General features: G+C 29.9%; 1 protein-coding gene across 3 annotated transcripts in view; it reads left to right on the top strand.

The window, feature by feature from the left end:
- The window catches only part of LOC143193979 (scavenger receptor class B member 1), a 75082-nt gene that overhangs the window by 12931 nt on the left and 41090 nt on the right, over nt 1-21061 (top strand). Inside the window, exons 1-2 of one of the 3 annotated variants that reach the window (XM_076400488.1) lie at nt 4235-4539; nt 9308-9460. The exons of 1 other annotated variant lie outside the window; for it this stretch is intronic. In XM_076400488.1, coding sequence (XP_076256603.1) covers nt 9328-9460 — 133 coding nt within the window. In that variant the 5' untranslated portion in view covers nt 4235-4539; nt 9308-9327. Of the gene's footprint in view, nt 1-4234; nt 4540-9307; nt 9461-21061 lie in introns of those variants that run through there. One more of the 3 variants, XM_076400489.1, reaches the window with a different exon arrangement.

A 21061-nucleotide genomic window follows, 5' to 3' on the forward strand; every position in this document is an offset into this window, starting at 1 on the left:
ACGTCATCAACTAATATGACACTTAAAAATACACATGTGGTCAATCACGTGTTTCCCAAAACTAAACAGTTTGACACGTATATAAGAGATATATATTTATAGATTTAATATGTTACCAGATTCCAATCTTCTTTGACAATTAACGACTATATCGTGTATTTTTATTCGACTGATCGAAAAGTAAACACCAGAAATACCCACAAATTTAAATATATTGACAACAGGATGATGATTTTACTTTTTGTAAATAAATTACAACAAAACTGAAAATCTTCATTTAGACATATAAGTAAATTAATAGCTAGTAGTAGATGTGAGTCAAACCATATTTTCTTATTGTATAACTCTAGTGAGCGTTACTAATGTTCAATAGTACAATAGAAAACAAACCTCTAATTGTTTATTGAAGATGTAGATAGTTCAAAATAATATCAGAAGGCTTGTGGGTATATCACAAAAAAGATTACAAACTTAAGGAAACAATAACAAAAACTGTGATCATTTTGTATCATATTCTGTTTCATTCTAATAATAACTTTATGGTTAGTATATTCTCCTATTAACTTATTTTATTATATAGAAATTCAGTTAGAAAAGAACTATTACTTTATACTAAAAAACTGCAACTATAAACAGTATGACGTTGGCTGCAATGTAATAATATCAATTCTTATGACTTTTGATATACAGCGTGGGGTAAAAGCCCCGCTACAATTTTGATTACCTATGACATTGCACAAATAAAAGATAAGTAAGTTTGGTTTTCATAAAAAGCTTATTTGGTCTTTGAATAATTATATCGGCTAAATGGTGACCGCGTTTCACTATGCAACTTTCGGCTCTTTTTAAGGCATTTTTCATGACATCCTGCAACATCTGAGGCTGAATTTCTTCAATTTCGTGACGAATAGTGTCTTTAAGATGTTGAATCATTTGGGGCTTATTGACATGAACTTTTGACTTTGAATAACCCCATAAGAAAAAATCTGGTGCTGTTAAATCCGGAGATCTGGCTGGCCATGCTAAATCGCCATTTCGTGAAATTAGTCTTCGTGGAGAAACGTCATTCAATATTTGATTTATTGAATAAGCCGTATGCTCTGTGGCCCCATCTTGCTGAAACCATATGTCCTCTAGTCCTTGCTATTCCTTTTCAGGCACAAGAAAATTTCGACTCGTGTCTTCATACCATTCAACAGTAACAGTAACAGTAACACTTTGATCATTTTCGTAAAATAGGGACCAATGATATTTCTAGCATGAATATCATACAGTTGTTTTTAGTAGATGCAATGATATTTCATGCATTAATTGAGGGTCCCGTGTTCCCCAAAACCGAGTGTTCTGTTTATTGACGTGGCCACTAAGAAGAAAATGGGCTTCGTCGCTCATTATCAATTTAGACAAAAATGTTCAAATTCACAAGAGAGTCTTAAGATTGCATTACTATACACAACTTGTTGATCAGGATCTCTCGGTATCAATTTTTGGACTAATTGAATTTTGTACGAGAACATTTTCAAATCAGTTTACAAAATTCGCCTTAAACTGCGTGCAGAGATGTATAACTGGGAACCACGTCTCTGAATTGATGCTTAAGAAGACTGTGCTACATTATCACACACTCGAGCCACATTTTCAGCATTACGAGAGATCCGTTGTCTTCCAGAACGAGGTATGTGTGCTGTCATACCGTACTGTCGAAAATTCGTATGTAAACGATAAATTGTGGTTTTATGAGGCACTGGACGAGTATAATATTTTTGACGCAATGTCCGCTGAGTGGTAATAATGGAACGAATATTTTCAATAAATATTGCCACTATTTCTGCTCGTTCTTGTGGCGTATACTTATCCATAATAAAATTTGGGCGTCTACGCAACACAATGGTTAAAACGAAGCTGAGCTAAACGTCACACAACCAAGACGGGCGCAAAGCTCAAGATCAAAATGGTAGCAGGTCCTTTGCCCCACCTGTTAGATAATGATTAATTTAATGGCAATGAGAAAAAAACAGTCCTATCTCGTATTACATGTGTCTATGGGCAATTAGAGGCAATTCGTTATATATTGGAAGGATGGAATCCCACAGGTTAATATATTTCTATTTCTAAGTCATGAGCTATATTAGTCATATTAGTGAAAAACATTGTACGTAAATACTACGAACTGTTAGAATATATTACTTGAATATTATTTAGTATTTAAATAGGACTATTTTAATCTAAGATAATTAATATTGATATAACTTGTTTAAAAAAGTTTATTGAAAGCCATTTTGGGTCATTTGACAAAACATTTTTAATTAATAAAGCCTTATTATTTTTAGATATTGTAATTCGTTTTAGAAATTGTAATTTCTGAGTAATTGCTATTTCCATGAGATTTTATGATATTTGAGAATATCATAACTAAACAATAGATTTTATAAATATTAACAATATACACATATACGAAAGTAACGCGAAAAGTTCTCATCCTAACATACAGATGATATACCAATCAGTAAAAATGCATGTTTCTCAAGTTGTTTGTTTACATGAATTTTTGTAACGCAGTTAAATGTATGTTTTTCATTAAAATGTTCATTAAAATGGTTTTTTCGCTTCGGATAAACTTATTTATAGATTAACCCATCAATAAAGAGGACTTTTGTTATCGTACAATATTTTAGTTCATCAATGGAAAATCGGCCTGATATCGTTTTGGACTATAGACGAGTGAAGATGAGTATAATATACAAAATAGAGTGCAAAAAATCTTGCCTCTAGAATTCGTCAAGAAGCTCTCGTTCCGTCACACTTTCTGAATTTCAATCAAATCAAATGACTTGGTGCCGAGAGAAGCGCGAGCAAGAAGATAATAAAAGAATCCTTTTAGTTCATCATCTCAAAAGAGTCAGAACAATTACAGGCCTTGATCAGGCATTATTACCTTGATCTTGACAACGCTGCGTTACAGAATAACTGTTCAAACTTCCATCTGCTTCTAAAACCGAAATGTCAATTGTATCGAATCAATGTCGTCGTTATTCAATAAAGAAGTAGAGAGACGTAGATGGATACTAATGTTGAAGAAATGCAGAACCAACTGTGTTGAAAACAAAAAATATTATGTAGAAAAATAAAACAATTTTTGAAATGAAAATCTCGGTCTTCCAAAATATATTTGCACATGTATATAGTTTGCATCCGAAAATAACATACTAATATTATTTCTATTACCTCTTCTATTGGCGTACTCTTTGATATCTTTCATCTAGGCCATCTTTTAGTGAAGTACGAGTTCTTTTTCACTCTTGATAAATCAAACCTGCTAAAACTATTAATTTCATTACTACCCAATATTCATTTTTGCTTCATTACAAAAAATAACTACATGAAAAGGTTCAGAAAAAAATAATTTTGGTTTTTCTTAATACACAGTGATAATATACCACATTACATTGATAATACTTAGGCAATGAAACCATAATATAGCGCGTTTGAACGAAAAACATTACAGATATAAAGATAGAATCATTCATTTACAGTTAAAAGTTATTATGTTTTTATGGACATTCCAAAAGGTCATTTCCATTATTTACCTTTTTGTTATATTTTACAGCCTTGTTTTTACTAACTATGGTTTATCTGGACTAGCCTTACTACTTAATGTGTGATCTTAATCATGATCCTCGGCAATTAGCCTACCAACTGGCGAGTAACCAACTTAAATATCAGTCCAGAATACATCCGGTCTTACCGAGCGTGGTTACTAACGTGACTGGCATAATTTTCAACAATTTTTAATAAATTTACAACCATGCCCCTGAAAGATTCTAACCCGTGACTATTCTAACAATATTAAGACTGTCGTTTTGACCGCTACGCCAATCAAGGGCTACGGCTATTTACTGTTTACTTCCGAAAATAAACAAATGCAGCGCAAACTCATCGAACACATTATGCAGTTTATGAAGATAGTGCTTAAGTGAACTGTTTTGCTCGTTTTGGTTTCTATGTTATAAAAATTACCACTGAACTTTAAAAGAATTTTAAAAATTAATATATTAGAAAAAGATTTTTTAAAAGTAACCATATCACCATAGTTATTAGTAGTTTGCCTTCTTCGTAAGGAAACAAACATAATAAAAATTGATGTTCGAAGATATCCTGATCCCAAACTACCGATATCTATAAACTATACCTATAGCTTATAGGTGAGGCAAGCGGTGGGGGATACAATGCGAGCCTTCATTGGTCAGTGAAAGTCCGAAAGGAACTGAGTCTGTTAAACTCTAAACCTTGCCAATCCTGCAAATCTATATATTCAATTGTACGCGCGTCCAAGGAATTACTCGATTCCTTCGTGAATACGCTTCTGCATCGGATGGTACCGTACTGCATTTTTCAGTGAGCGAACGATCGGCGCGAGTTTGTTTACACTCAGCGAAAGTAGTACCAAGTTCAAACGTTTTGTATCTATGATTGTGAGAAGGTGCTGATAGTTTTTTTGAATTCGATCACAGTGCATTATTGGATTCTCTTAATTGTAAAGTAAGTTTCTATCCAAATAATTGTATTATCATTATTTTCACTTCATTGTTATAGAAATTAATAAATAGTTAAATTGTTTGTAAAAAATCGTTTGGCTCTATTTTATTTCTGAAGTGCTAAATTGATGTCTTGAAGCCAAACGACAATATTAAATCAGTCTAAGCCTAATATATCAATAGTCTAAGACATTTTTTCAAATAATTTTAAAAAATACAGATTTTTATTTCCTTTAAATTATATAAAAACATAAAATATAACTTGACCTTATAGAAATATTATTATAAATGTATAATAACATTTTGGGGACATTTTAAATAAAATATTTTACAATATCAAATTATTTTGAATGTATTGCAGATTATACCAAATATTTTACCTTACATTGCATTAGCTCCTTTCATTGGATTGAAAAATCTTCGATGAATTTAATAGAAAAAGTACAGCCATTTTTTAGACATTTATTGGACAATTTCAGCAATATGAAGTTTCATTAATTAAAGAGCTAAAAAAGCTTGATAAAAATCGCATAATACTATTATAACTAATAAGACATACATACAAATTAATTTAAAATGCATATTGTATATAAGCTACATATTATATGTAACCTTTTTATATTAAATGTACTGAAAAAAATATAAAATATGTTATAAATTATTAAATTTATTAAAACTATTTTAAATTAAAAGCAATTTTCTTCTTTACCCATGTAAATAAAAAGGTTAAAACCTTTTTCACAGAAACAATAGTTCTGTCTGTTTCCCCATTTCATACCAAAATTACTTAACCTATTAGTAAATAAACAAAATATATTATGTTCATAACATCATAAAAAACTCTTTTTAAAAAAGTATTTCATTAAACTTTAAAAAACACAGTTTGCTATGAAGACATTTGACTGGTTCTATGATAAAATTTGCCTTTGCAGGTGTAACTCGTGACAGTCCCGACATCACCTTTCATTGATCAATAAAATATAAAAAAAATAATTTAATTTCTGAAAAAAATGTATTAAATGAAATTCAATAAATCAAAAAAATGTATATAAAAAACAAAATATATACATTTATTTTTGCATAGATATATAAAAATATAACCATATAAAATATAAATACAATCAAATACAATACAAAGCATTTCACATTTCATTAGTGCCTTAATTGAAGAGGAGCTGTTAGAGACTTGTCTTTTATATTGAAAAAAAATTTCTTCCCTGTTATAATTCTAATAACTTATTTAACCCAAAAAGATGTTATACACTTATCATTCATATTTTTATATAATAATTGTAACATTTTTTTTCCGAAAAACCATTAACTATCAGTCACCCGAGTGGACTGCAAACGATGAACCCGCTCCAAAGCATGGGAAAACGCAACAGTCGGCTGGCAAAGTTATGACGTCTGTATTTTGGGATGCGCATGAAAAAACTTTTATTAATTACCTTTAAAAAAGGAAGGACTATCAACAGAGACTATTATATAGACTTATTGGACTATTTGAAGGACGAAATCGCCGAAAAACGGCCGCATTTTAAAAATAGAAAGTGCTGCTTCACCAAGACAATGCACCGTATAACAAGTCAGTCAAAACGATGGCAAAAATCCATGAATTGGGCTTCGAATTGCTTCCTAAACCACCGTATTCTCCAGATTTGGCACTCAGCGACTATTTTCTGTTCTCAGATCTCAAATGAATGCTCGCTGGGAAGAAATATTCGTCGAATGAAGAGGTGATCGACGAAACTGAGGCCTATTTTGAAGCAAAGGACAAATCGTACTACAAAAATGGTATTGAAAAGTTGGAGGGTCGCTATAATCAGTGTATCACCCTTGAAGCAAAACTAATTTTGCCAAAAAAATGTGTTTTGCTATGATAGGCCGGCGACTTTTTAATTGACCTGTTAGATATTGGACGATATTGGACATTTCTCCAAAATTGCCGATAAAGTTAAATCTCTATTTTCTCCGTGACATCAGTGTTTCACCAAAGCTGCGTTCAACCTTAAAATTAAATAGTTACTGTTATGGCTCATAAATACATTAATTCTGGACCCTCAATAAAAATACGAATATTTCCTTTTTTGTAATAAAGCTTTATGAATTTTTGAAAACCGATTTTCAAATCAGGGAACATCTTGCCTGCCCCTTGTATTTCACACTTAATCCTGAATAATGAAATCCTGAATATTTTTCCTTAACGCTGTAATAGTTTAAAAGCAAATTAAAATAACAGTAATCCAATCCTACCAGGACGTGAATATAATTTATGTCTGTTATTTGTATCGCGATAAGCAACAGTATAAAATCTAACAAAGAACAATCATCCTACTTACAGCAGTAATCAGTATGGGTAAGACCGGATGTCTTCTGGGATGAGCTCTAAGTTGGTCATCGGCCAGTAGGTTGGCTTAATGCCGAGAACCGTGGTTCGGAGCCCACATTAAACAGTAAGACCGGTCCAGATAAATCCTAGTTAGTAAACAGATGACTCAAAACAACAACAAAAAAAAACGGTTTTTTACAACAAAATTGTATCTTTCTTGTAACCTCCACAAAACACAAAACAGGTAAATTATATATTAATTGCCTATCCGGAATCATTATCTTCGAAATATCACACGTACTATAAACATACAAATAAAATAATTAAAACCAATTTCAAAATAATAATCATTCCTATTTTCATATTTGGTCAAAACATATTATAGTCAACACTCATACCACTACATTTAAGATGCATCAAAATAAAAATATTCCTCTTACACATTCCTTGTGTGTTTATGCAAATTTATTATAACTAATAAACATGTATTTCACGGTTGTTGTTTTTTTCATAAATTTTGATCGCAGAAATATTTAAGCATAATAAATTAATATAATACCGAATGACATTCAAAATAAAAAAAAACGACTCAGAGTTGCATCACAATGATTTGATTATAAAAATATGTGTCAAAACATTAAAATTTACTTGAGACTAATGATTCGAATATCCATTACTGACGCCAGTACATTCCATAATTTTGTTAATTACAGTTATATAAAAATAATTATGAAACAATGTACTTAAATATAAAGAAAATTTAGTTTAAATAATAAAATATTTTTATTTTAATTTAACTATGAATGCAATATAAGTTGGCCCATAGGAAAGTTCAATTTTAAAAATCTAAAAAACGCAATATACGTCATGTCTTCAAAAGTTTTAAAACGTAAATTGGCATTTGTAAATTATCAGTCGAAAATTATATAGCCAAGATAGTTTAAACAAGATAAAATTAACAAACAAGATAGTTCCCACAACAACACTGATCTAGATTAGTCTAGATTGTCTCAAAACATTACTTGACAAATATTTCTTTTTATAGTTTAACAACTGCTGAAGAGTTTTGGAATACTACTAATACCCTAATTTCAATATTTCTCCTTAAGTAAGATGGGGGTCTTTTTCATCCTCTTAAATCCATGTTATTGAGTTGTATTCGTTAAGTCATCAGATCTTTTGGACCTAAAAACCATTCTGTATGTTATGTACACTTCTTCAAAATGTTAATAATAATAATAAGAGGTTATAAACCAACATTGCGACGTCTTGACGTCATAAATTTTGATGATATACATTGGCTGGTTTTATTATATAGATTATACATACATACATTATGTACATCATATTAACTATTTTAAATAAATTTGAAAACAAACAGGTTTCAATAAAAAGGTCTTGGTATATTCCAGGAAAAGACACTGCTTGCCTTTAGTGTTTCAATATTGCAATTTAAACAAAAATAATTGTCAATGAATTGTCGTCGAGCTCTTTGAATAATTTCAATTATGTAATACGCGTGATAACAATGATTTACCCTTGATGGAGAAGTCAGTTTGTGAGCTAAATAAAACTATATTCTTACATATGGAAATTGTATCGAAAATTATTACTAATCGTTTTCTTTTAACGTTTAATTAACCCACATAGATACTCAACGAGAGAAAAATGTGTAGAACTTACGTTATACTTACCTGTTATACGCTTTTCTTCTTGTTCCTATTCCTTACTCTATTCTCTCTCTATTCCTTACTATAGTTTACTTAAGTTGTCAGGAAGTCTATGTAAGTGATAATAGAAAAACTAAATGCTCATATTTGCTCGTAAAGTTTTGAGGTTTGGCAACATGTTTGCGCTCATATTACTTTATAATTTGGTACTTTAGAGTTACCGAGAAAGCCACCAAAACTTCTCCAAGCTTCACCTCATCAATATCCCAAGATTGGTCGAAGTTAGACTTTTAAGTTTTCCATAATTTCTTACAGATGTATTTAAAACATACTCATTCTTTATCCAACACATAGACGGACTCTTTCATCATACCTGACTTGATATGCAATAGTATCTGATTTTTCCTCTACTAAACAATAATTTCTTAATTACATTGGCTTTACCGTCAATTAAGGAAATTATCAAGAATCATCCTTGTTAGCAATGCAGTTGTTTCCCTCTAATATCACACAAATAATTAAAGCAAGAGTATTTTTTATTTGCTCTCCACTGGCCTGATAAGATATTGTTAAATAATATAATGTTACATATATATAAGATATACGAACGTCATAAAAACTATACTCAACTTAGCACTTTCATGAATATATTTGAAAATTATTAATTAAAGCTGTATAATCAATTAGATAATAATATATCATTTGTAATTTTCTTTAAAAAAATTGAAATGTTAAATTTCATTTAAATATTTTTAAAAAATGTATATTTACAGCGCCATAGTATCTAAGCAATATGAAAGATTTCAACGCAATTTGGAGAGGTATTTTTGGGACAACCTATGATGCGGTCAACAACAGGGATGAACAGAAGAATATTAAGAAGCAAGAGATCAAGAGGAGGGTAAAACAGTTCCGCACAAGACGATGTAAGTAGCCCAACTATTAACTCGGTAATGGATAGACATACAAGAGATAGACAAAATAATATAAACATCATGCAATATAGTACATCTTGTTGTATAGTAGCATTAAATTCCACCTAAATAATGCGACGCGTGTGTATTGCTCAGTTTGTATACCAAGTCTTGTAGGTTATATTTCAATGCATTAATTCGTTCTTCGACTGTTAAAACAAGAGCTTGGCAGTAAACTGACAGACACTGAGGAACATAGAGTAAATTACTCAAGAACACTCGAGTAATACTGTTTCGATAAAAATAGTACAGCAGGAGTCCAATAAAATACCACTCATGGAAGGAATCACTATCGGATCATTAATTTGTGATTTATAACATTTTGAGTGAAGCAACTTTTGTTTTTGTGAAAAAAATGGATGAAAAGGAATTTCGCGTGTCGATAAAATATTGCTTTTTGAAGGGAAAAAATACAATTGAAGCAAAAACTTGGCTTGATGCTGAGTTTTCGGACACTGTCGCAGGAAAATCAAACATCAAGGATTGGTATGCTAAGGTTAGACGTGGTGAAATGAACATCTAAGACGGTAAACGCAGTGGACGCCCAAAGCACATGTTACCGACGAAAACATTTAAAAAGTCCACAAAATGATTTTGAATGACCGTAAATTGAAATTGAATTAAATAGCAGACACTCTAAAGTTATCAACTGAACGTGTACATCATATCATTCACGATTATTTGGGTATGAGAAAGCTCTGTGCAAAGTGGGTACCGCGCGAGCTCACTTTTGTCCAAAAACAACGAGTTAATGATTTGCCAGCAGTGTTTGCAGATGATCAAACGTAATAAACCCGAGTTTTTGCATTGATGTGATAATGGATGAAACATGGCTCCATCATTTCACTCCGAAGTCCAATCGACATCCGAGTGAACTGCACACGATGAACCCGCTCCAAAGCGTGGCAAAACGCAACAGTCGGCTGACAGTCAATAAATTTCATTCATAAATTCATTCAATAAATATTGTGTATACGTGTTCATGTTATTTTGTCCATCCCCTTTAATTAACAGATATTTTACACATTTTTCTGTGTATCTTAATAAAATTTGAACGATATATTGAAGAGTTGATAACATATCTTTCACTATTTGTCTGAATTACGTATGTCTTCTTCGAAAAAGATATATTGAACATCGTCTAATCGATACTTCGCTTATGTCAATATTTAAATACGCACCAAAAAGATTGGAAAGAAATTCTGAAGGCTTGGCTATAAATGACTATTAAAAATGTATGACGGTTGGTTGAATATATTATATAAGAAATTTGGTATCTATGATGTTATCTCATGAACAGGTTTGTGTGATATTGTAGTCTAAGTAATAAAAATATATCTTTATTAGCAAATCATCTTCTCGTTTATTCTCAATAAAATCTGTTTTTATTATTTTTTATTAGTTTTAATTACTAACATTTTATTGACGCAACCTTTCAAAATACCAACATTTCGGTTTCTCATTGTTTGAAAATCAGAAAGAAAAACAAATTAAAACGAACAAATTTAAACGATAAAAAATAGCATTAGTAAAAAAGTATTAAATTGATTGACTAATCTTGATCTCCCATCTCGTCTGTGTCACCAGCAAGCGTATCTTAAGCACTTGAATGAATAAGATATTTATTTTGATGAAAATTAAATTTGAATGGAATATTTTTATACCCCAAATAAACATTATCTAATCTAACAATTATTATGTATCAACCCAATATAATAATTTTTGTTCTTTAAGATATTAAATATATGTAATATATGTAAAAATATATCTTAAATGACCCTCTAAAATTCTTTTAACTTTTTCACTCGCCAAAACCAACAATATTCAATTGTTACTTTTCTTATTGCAATGTCCTGTTGAAAATGTTCCTAATAATTAATTATATTTTAAAATGCTTGCCTTTGTTGACATAAAATATAATTAAGAGGGTTGGTAATTTATAAAAAAAAATAAAGATATGACTTGAGATATTAGTTTGATTTATGAGATATATCAAAATTAGGTCACTCACTAAAAAACTACAATGGATTCCTGGCACCGATAAATGGGATAGACAGTTTAGATAATATAACATAATAAGAATAGCAAAATAATAAATATATATATATATAACAAATTTGTTTACAATATTACCACATACACAGTTAGTTTTTCACTTCTCAAGAACTTCTCCATTTTTGACCATATCCTGTTGTCGAGGCTTTAACATCTGTAAAGGTGGAGTTTGGAAAATATTGAATTATATTAGTTGGTGTGATATTATAGTGCAAAAGCTACTAAATTTTTTTTATTAGAGTATATAATAACAAAAATAATTAATATATTAAATTTATTAGATAAAGTTATAGTTATAAGATAGTAAAAACGTAAAAAATGGTTCAAGTATATTGTGGCGACACAACTAGACAAAAAATACTTAAATCTAATCGATATAACAACAACAATTAATTTCTAGCCAAATTAATTGTTATTGAATTAATAAATTTATTAGACTTTAACAAAGTTTAACAACTTATGTAATAGATGTTATTGTCTCATGTTAATCAATAATACTATTTTTAATAATTTTTACAATACTATAACAATCATTTGTAACATATTCAGAAGTAAAAATAGGCGTTAAAATAAAAAGTTTATCGTAAAACTGCAATTCATCATACTTGAGAATATAAAAACCTCCTAAGTGATAAGTAAACGAAACTAATTAGCATTTATTTGTACTGTGAACACTACTGGTTATAAAAAATCCAATATTTCGTTGATGATATTAAAATACAATACCTGTTAAGCGTTCATGTCATTATGTGAAAGTTTATTGACCCGTAAACTGAAATTCTTAATAATTTAATATAAAATTCTTAATTAAAATTCTTAAAACCTGGAATAAATTATATATTATTAATCTATTGAAGTAATATGTAGTATATATTTTTATACATATAGTTTTTCTCCCTTTACCAACGAAGGTTTATTTGGACTAGACCTACTGTTTAACGTGGGCTCTGAACAACATCCTCGGCATTAAGCCTACCTCAGAAATCATCCCAGAAGACATCCCCGGTCATATCCATCCTAGTTACTGGCGTAATTGGGATCATTTTCTTTGTTAGATTTTACACTATTACCTAGGACAATCACAAATATTCAATAGTCACAAACATACATTTACGACCATGCCCCAGTAGGATTCGAACCCGCGACTATCGCAAGAGTAGGTGGACTGTACTATATTTATATACAAAAATACTATAAATGTACCAAAGAATCCCAACATATACGTTAACGTGGACTTGCTAGTTCCTACGATCTATAGGATGAGCCATCTAATATTTTATTAGGATTTATTTAAAAAAGATTACATATTATTCTGATGTTGATTTTTAATGTTAAGAGATCTAAAATATCTGTATTTGTTAAATTCACAAAATATAGAGATAATAGAAAGGGGGCTACAAAGTTTAATTTTACTTTGCCACCAGGAAAGTTCAGAAACCTCTTATTAAATAGATTATTATTGACATTTAAATGAAATATTTTTAAAATACATGAAAAATGCTACCTAATATTAAAATTATATTATAAAAATATATTTAACAAATATGAAATAATCTTCAATGATACAGTAACATCTTATTAAATGGAAATGTTTGCTGAATTTTCTATATTTAATGTCATTAAATATAAGTGAAACATAAGTTAACTTAGTACTTAATTAGAAAAACATAGAACTAAAACATAAAACTAACAATATAACGGAGTGTGATAAGATTTAATTTTAAATTAATTTAGAAATCTAATTTTTTAAAAATATAGAACTAAAACATAAAACAAACAATATAACGGAGTGTGATAAGATTTAATTTTAAATTAAGTTAAAAATCCAATTTTTACTATAATAAGAATTTATATGAAAATAAATTGTAACATTTCTAGGTGAAAACGTACTTCATATTTATGGGTTATAATATGAGAAAGGGTTTAGAACAAAAAAAAATATTAATTTACTTGGAAATATTATTTATTTAACGAAAAGATCAGTCGACTTGTTGAACGGCGATACAAAACGACACTGAGTGTTTTTATTTATTAGAAAACAGACCCCTCTGTCTCTCTCGTTCTTCTATGTTCTCCATACGTTGTATTCTAGCCCAATTTTTATTAATATACCAATTAGAAATATTGAAAAATAATTTGCAACATTAGTTTTTCTAATAAAACTTATGTTAGTCTTGAAGATTGCGTAAACAAATAGAATTGCTTGATTAATAATCCTCAAACTCTTATACATTGTACAACTCCAACTATTATGTTACTGCACTCTGAAGAAGTTCTTCTGTGCTAGTTTTGGATGATTTCATACAGACGTACATCGACTAATATATAGCATAAATTTGACAGAAGCCCAAGTTTAATGTGAATATTCATATATATTCATTCATATATATTGTTTTTCGTATCAGAGAGAGAGATTGTGATTTCTTTAAACAATATATAATAACAGACTCTTTTTTAAATACAGAATCATCACGAAAATTACTCAATTATCATTTCGAAGTTTGGAAAACTGAAAGGACATTTTTCCTTGCAGAATTTTTTCAGTAAAATCGAAAAACGCACAGTAATTTTGAGTGATATTAACAAAATTTGGCACTAATAACCGTTAAAGTCATACCATTTCAATACACAACCCAATTTTTAAATGTCCAAATCATAGCAATATAATTAATCAATGTCACAAATAAAAGACGTAGTCAAATAAGCATATTTATCTTATATGTTAAAGCAAATGCCGATATTTGAAACAATTATATAATTATCTGAAAGGGTTAAAGTTCGCCGATTAAATATTTATATATTCGTTCGCTTGATTATTGACAGTTCGTTAATATGGAGAAATACTTTGCAGATTCGTTTTTAATTTTCACATGAAATAGTTCGAAAAACTTTCGCCATTCGGTATTTCAACAAACTTACATGTTAACCCATAATAGCTGTGATCTTGCAATAATTACGTTACGTGTAACAAATATGTTTTGCTACATTTCTACGGAAAGCTTTTAAATCGTTTCTTCATCAGTAATGGAAGTAAAAGAACTGCTGCAATTAAAATATTTTTACTTTTTTTAGTTCAGTTTAAAAGAAGCTACTACCACAATCAACAAGTCGATGTTTTTAATATGTAGGTATAACATTAATTTTATTTGGAAAATATGCTTACTGCTCTTGCTAAAAAATACTTTTTGATATACTTTCAATAACTGATCAAATAACAGTTATTTAATTGTTAATGTCAAGCATCATATATCCGTCTATTTTCTTTACATTTCTTAATCGAACATTTGCATATTAATTGCTTAACCTTGACCAAAATTGTTTTTCACTTTTCATTACCTCAGCAGTTCTTTAGTTGACCATTTCCATTTCTTTAACCGACTTCGAAAAAGAAGGAGGTTCTATGTTCGACTGTATATATATTTTTTAAGTATGTTCGCCGATTTCTCCATCAATTGTTGGCCGATTTTCAAAATTCTTTTTTTATTCGAGAGTGCACTACCGAGGTGGTCCCATTGGAATCGAGGATCTGTTGGAGGAAAGGGGTGAAAACGGGGGAAACGCTCAAATTTCAAAGGCACATACAAAGTTTTCACATATTTTTTATCGAAATAATCAGATATTTGGGTATAATGTTATTGCTGAGCTGATATGACGGAAAATCGGAAGTCGTTCAGTGCAAAAACCATTCAGTTTGCTTTTTAAGCACTAACTATAGTATATAAGAACTCGCAGAAAAAGTATAGACAATTACTTCTATGGTGTAATGGTTAAAGCGTTTAACTCCCAAAAGGCCGCGGGTTCGATTCCCGGCGGAGACGATAATTTTTTGTTGTTTAATTAGAAGGTTTTTCAAATCACCTAAGCTAGGTAACGGACCCCGGGCCCCGACGTACTCCTTATTTTCAATCATTTTTTCTTTATTCCTATTTTTCCTCATACAAGCTGCAACTTTGCTTGACCTACCCATTGTAATATTAAATAAAATAACTGCGTGGTTTATTGAGTAAATATCTAACAATAAAAATATAAAAATAAAATATTTTTAATAAAAACAATTAATCGACAAAAAATAAATAAGGAATTCACTGAAAATTAAGAAATAATCAAACTTAGATTTTCAACACAAAAAAGACATTTTAAACTAAAATATATACATAATATTCGTAAGAATTAAATAAAAATAAACAAAAGCCTTATTTCACCTATCTACTACAAGTATTTGATATTCTACTATATGTACACAATTTAGCCTAATACCTACCTCAACTTATTTATCTATTTACAATTTTATTTAATTATTACCAACTGATCACACAGTATTCAGTCCTTTACCATTACCATTTTACTCGTTAATATAATAAACAATTCTCTACGAACAATTTTAATTAAAACGCTATCGCCAACTAATACGAGATCAATGATCTTTTTTAATAGTTAACAAAAATATGCTTGGTATAATAGTATCTCCAAGAACAATATTTTACATGTTATTTAAATATTTGATAATTCTACAATTTATGGAATTTGATTAATTAATTCTAAATGCAAATATAATTCCAAAACTCGAAAAACCACTAAATTTAAGCATATTCATTTTCAGGTTTCTCGATAACAACATTGATGACTTTTTAAATTGAATAAAAATATGTTAGCGATACCATTCAACATGACGACCATTATTATTTGTTACTACTTCTGCATAAAATCTTACTTTCCACATTCAAAACAGATTATAAAATTCTTTTTTTTAACTCTTAGTGGTTCCACAATCTACCCAATAGGCAATAAGTATTTCTTATGTTTATATTATATATATACATGGCATGTAGAAAATCACTTCATTAAATGATCTCCTGCATAAAATTGAAATTGCTTTTTGTTTTTCATAACTAGATTTTTCACAGCACCAAAAATGTAAAATTTTGTTCCTATAAAAAAACATTTTGCGAGAAATAACCTTAATTCTGCACCATTTTTTAGGAAGAAAAGTACTGTAAAAATAATAAGTTATTCAAAAATAATCATTTACACGTTGAAAACAGTGAACCATCCGGTAAGAAAAGTGTGAAAATGAAGAATTATTTTAAATTAAAATTAGAACTTTAAGAAACTATTAATTTATTACCGTAACTTATAATTTAATCAACGTCATGTTATGCAATAAATTAAGAAATATTTGAAAAATAATAAAAATAATAAAAAAAAATAAGTTTTTGTATGAAATTGATTTCTCCAAAGAGTTATTTGGTCTATTCTGGGTCGACGTGTTTGTGTGACCGTTAATCAAGATTTAATCTTCTGATAAGTATAATAGTCAATATTTAAGTTTAATTGAAGAATTAAATGACACATGCGTAGTTCAAAATATACATTAAGCATCGATTAACCTGCAATGACGAACGTATGTTTCTTTTAATTATATGTAAAATTTTGAGTAGAACTATATTGAACTAAATACGCGGACCAATTGAAAATGTAATTAGTAGTTCCAATTTTAATTCCCAATTCGTTGAATATTTATAATCTGTATAATTATTGCCATTCCGTCATGTAGAACAACACATTATGCTGTTTTAATCATTCAGAAAATGTTAAAAGTTTGACCCTATTCGATAACAACACTAATTGTTTTAAATGGGACCTATTAACGACAATCACTATTCCGCATTACTCATTACTAGTTCACGAGTTTATGTTATTTTAATAATACGCATTCTTATAAAAATAATTATTAATTGAGATTTAACATTCAAAATTCTTACGCGTCTTTTTCCTCCCGATATTAATATACAAAACTAGCAAAGTTAAAACGACTTTATTTACAGTAGGTTTAATTAATTACAATAATTAGACGGGTATAAAGGGTTAGTGACGACAACCTTCTCACTGTCAAAGTGGCACCAACTTGCTACCTTGATTTGTATGAAAACTGTTTGTAATTTTTTGTTGCTCATTTTTCCAACGCGCTTTCACGCTTTGGACTTGGCCCAACTATCTAAATTATGTCGGTATACTGTCAGTTGTTCTGTCTGTTTCCTGTCCATTCTTTGATCTTTCCAACATGCCCACATCTATTCCATCAAGGCTAGCACTAGAGTCCACTCATATTGTTGTGTCTGATTTTGCCAGTTCCATGTTTGTCCAGGCGTCTCCCATGGTCACGGTTTTTGATCAACTGCTTTGGGGCCCATAGGATAACTATATCGTTTGCTCAAAGTGACCTGCACCAGTGCTTTTGTATGCAAAGGTGGAATGCCCGCTACAATCCTCCAGGCTTCGGTTGATGTAGTTCTATAAGCCCCCGATATGGCTATCAAGAGCGGTCTCTGCACACTGGACAAATCTCTCTTGATACTTGTCTTCTTTGCCTTGCTTCCCCATATCTCTGCTCCATACAGGGGCGCCGGCTTTATAACCCATTCGTAGAACATTTTCAGTAAATCGACAGCCTTGCTGCCGTTTTGCCTTTTCAGCGGTCCCCAGATCTTAGCTATAAGAGTTGTCATCTTCTCTATAATATACAGGGAATACCCTTGGAAATTTAGGCATCTATCTGTAGTTATTCCTAAGTACCGTATTGTTTCCTGAACTCTTCTAGTTATATGGTCTACTCGTATTGACAGTGGTCTGATCTTCTTCCCTCCCCACAACCAAAGTGACTCAGTCTTCTCCGGATTGTAAATCGCTCCGTTGTTCTGCGCCCACTTCTCGCAGGTCTTTCAGCATTTATCCCAGGCCACATCTATATGGTTTCATTATTTTTGTTGGCAATGGCTCAAAATTCATGGATTAGTCTAAGAGAGCCATTCAGAAAATTGAGAAATGCAAGAAAGATGAAAAATAATTGGAAATGTTTCTATTACAATATAATAAACCACTTATTCTCAATAAATGCATTTTAAGTAAGAAAATGGTCAGAATACATGCAAATATCTAATATTTATGGGATAGCTAACTAGCTTTGACAGATAAATACAATTTAACAATCAAAAAAAATGCCGAATATTGAATTACAATAACGACAAAATTAAGAGTGATATAAACACACAAGCAAAAATTGTCCAAAAAAATAGTACAATGATTTAGAATATTAATCCTTAGCGTTTTACCTCATCAAATGGAAAATACCCTGTCCTTTAAACATCAAGCTCAAGGCAACATTCCTTAAAACAAGGTTATTATTTATACTAACTGGAGATCCCCGAATATCTCCTCAAGTAAAAATTCGATTTACGAACCTATTAAATAATTGTATTGAAGAAACTTCAAGTTCGATATAGTTGAATCTATCTTTTACTAATAGAAGCACAGTTATATTGCAGATTCCATCGCCAGCAGAGAAACAGACAACTATTATTGCAAATTCTAAAAAAATCATTTTTATAAACCACACATAAGGATATTCTTTGAATAGGCTAGATGACTAATAAAGAAACATAAAAATATTAATTTATATTATTATTATACTGTGTAGAGATTATTAAAAATAGATTTATTTTCAAATTAAAGGTGGGATTACTATGATTTTACTAGAAATAAAAATTACCTATCACCAGCTATTAGAAGCGCTACGAACACTTACAGTTCTCTAACCATCAATTCCGCATTCCAACATTTGAATATTTAGCGCGCTTTGATTTTATTTTGACTATTTATCTTATATTTCACGGTTAAAAAGTGGTTTTGTGCAACCAAAGCAAAGATCAATGAAAACATTAAACTGGGATATACCAAGACAAATAACTTAAATTTGTTCACAATCAATTTGTGTCAACGGAACTAATATATAGAAAACCATAATACATTTAAAAATAATACTAAAACTTTTATATACTTGAAGTTAGTAAGTATTCCAGACACACTAACCATAAAATGTGGTAGAAAATTGAAGAATATTAAATAAAAATACTATCAGTGTAACATTATAATAATTATAATATACACTGATAAAGAAATTAATAAATACAAGTAAAGTGTACCACAACAATAGCCCAATCGCCACTTGCCAATTTATTGGACTTATTGACATTAACAAGTCACATTTTTTGGCAAAATTAGTTTTTTTATTCAACATAATTCCCTTCAAGGGTGATACACTGATTATAGCGATCCTTCAACTTTTCGATACCATTTTTGTAGTACGATTTGTCCTTTGCTTCAACATAGGCCTCAGTTTCGCCCTCTTCATTCGAATTTCTTCCCAGGGAACATTCTTTTGAGATCTGAGAATAGGAAATAGTTGCTGGCGGCCAGATCTGAAGAACACGGTGGATGAGGAAACAATTCGACGCCCAATTCATGGATTTTTGACATCATTTTCACGGACTTGTGACACACTGTCTTGGTGAAGCAGCACTTTCTTTGACAGAACAAAAAATATCAACCAATATTAATTTACACGTTTTATATATTAGAACTATGACAAAGTATATGTAAGACTTACGCAAGTTAATTTTCATTAAAATAAAAATGATAATTATCGTATATTTTTTTAAAAATATTCTTGATTAATTATTGCCTTCTTGTTGTGATATATTGAATGTGATTATGTAGTGTTGCCAATCAGTATCGGTCGACTAACCTTAGTACAACTGGAATTAACAAAGACCTATTAAGTCCATAAATAAGACATAATCTATATATTAAAATCTCAATCACATATCGACATACTAGTGTTTCATTGAACTATCATACGCGTCTCCGTTTAGTCGTTTAAATAAATAAGAAACTGTAAAAGTGAATTGCGGATGGTATTCAACTTGAACGGTTGTTTAAATGCAATTTAAAAATTTCTTTGTCCGCTTTTATGGACAAAACAACAATATTAATGCCGATAAAACGTATGAAATTAAAAATTTATACGCACAAAGAAAGTTCATTAACATACTAATCGATTCTTGGAGTTCATTACATTTTAGTTTTTAACCTTTTTTGATACATTTTATTATCTATAAAAAATAAGAGATATAAGAATTGCAAATTAGTTCTAAGGTAATATGGACCATAAAAATGTGTAAATTATTATTTTTGTTTTGTCGTTGTATTCAATCTTCTGTTAGCATTTGAATCTTGCGAAAAATATATAAACTTTTAAAATCTATACAAACGTTCTCATACCAAAATATGGAATCAGTCAGATAAATCCATCCCAATACGTAACCGAAACAGGCAGTGTCTGGTGAATATAGCTGTTACAATCGACATAAGCAACCAAGTATTTTTTTATATTTTTAACAACCAAGGTTTATCTGGACATAACCCACGATAAACCTCAAAATACCCAAAATAAATAGATAAGATGAAACTAACTTTGTCAAAAAATACCTCAGTAAATAAGAACTGTAGCTCGATATTGGGGCCTTAAGGTTAACTAGACTAACATACATTATAAATCCTTCTTTATTCGCATTGGTTGTATATAAAGGCATGTTTAGAGATGGAAATGTTTCTGTCTTTTCTTTAAATGTTTCTGTTATCGATTTACATTTTATATTTTTA

The sequence above is a fragment of the Rhynchophorus ferrugineus genome, unplaced genomic scaffold, assembly GCF_030347505.1.
Source record: "Rhynchophorus ferrugineus isolate W39M unplaced genomic scaffold, kcgeb_rfMv2 rfM3, whole genome shotgun sequence".
Taxonomy (NCBI): domain Eukaryota; kingdom Metazoa; phylum Arthropoda; class Insecta; order Coleoptera; family Curculionidae; genus Rhynchophorus; species Rhynchophorus ferrugineus.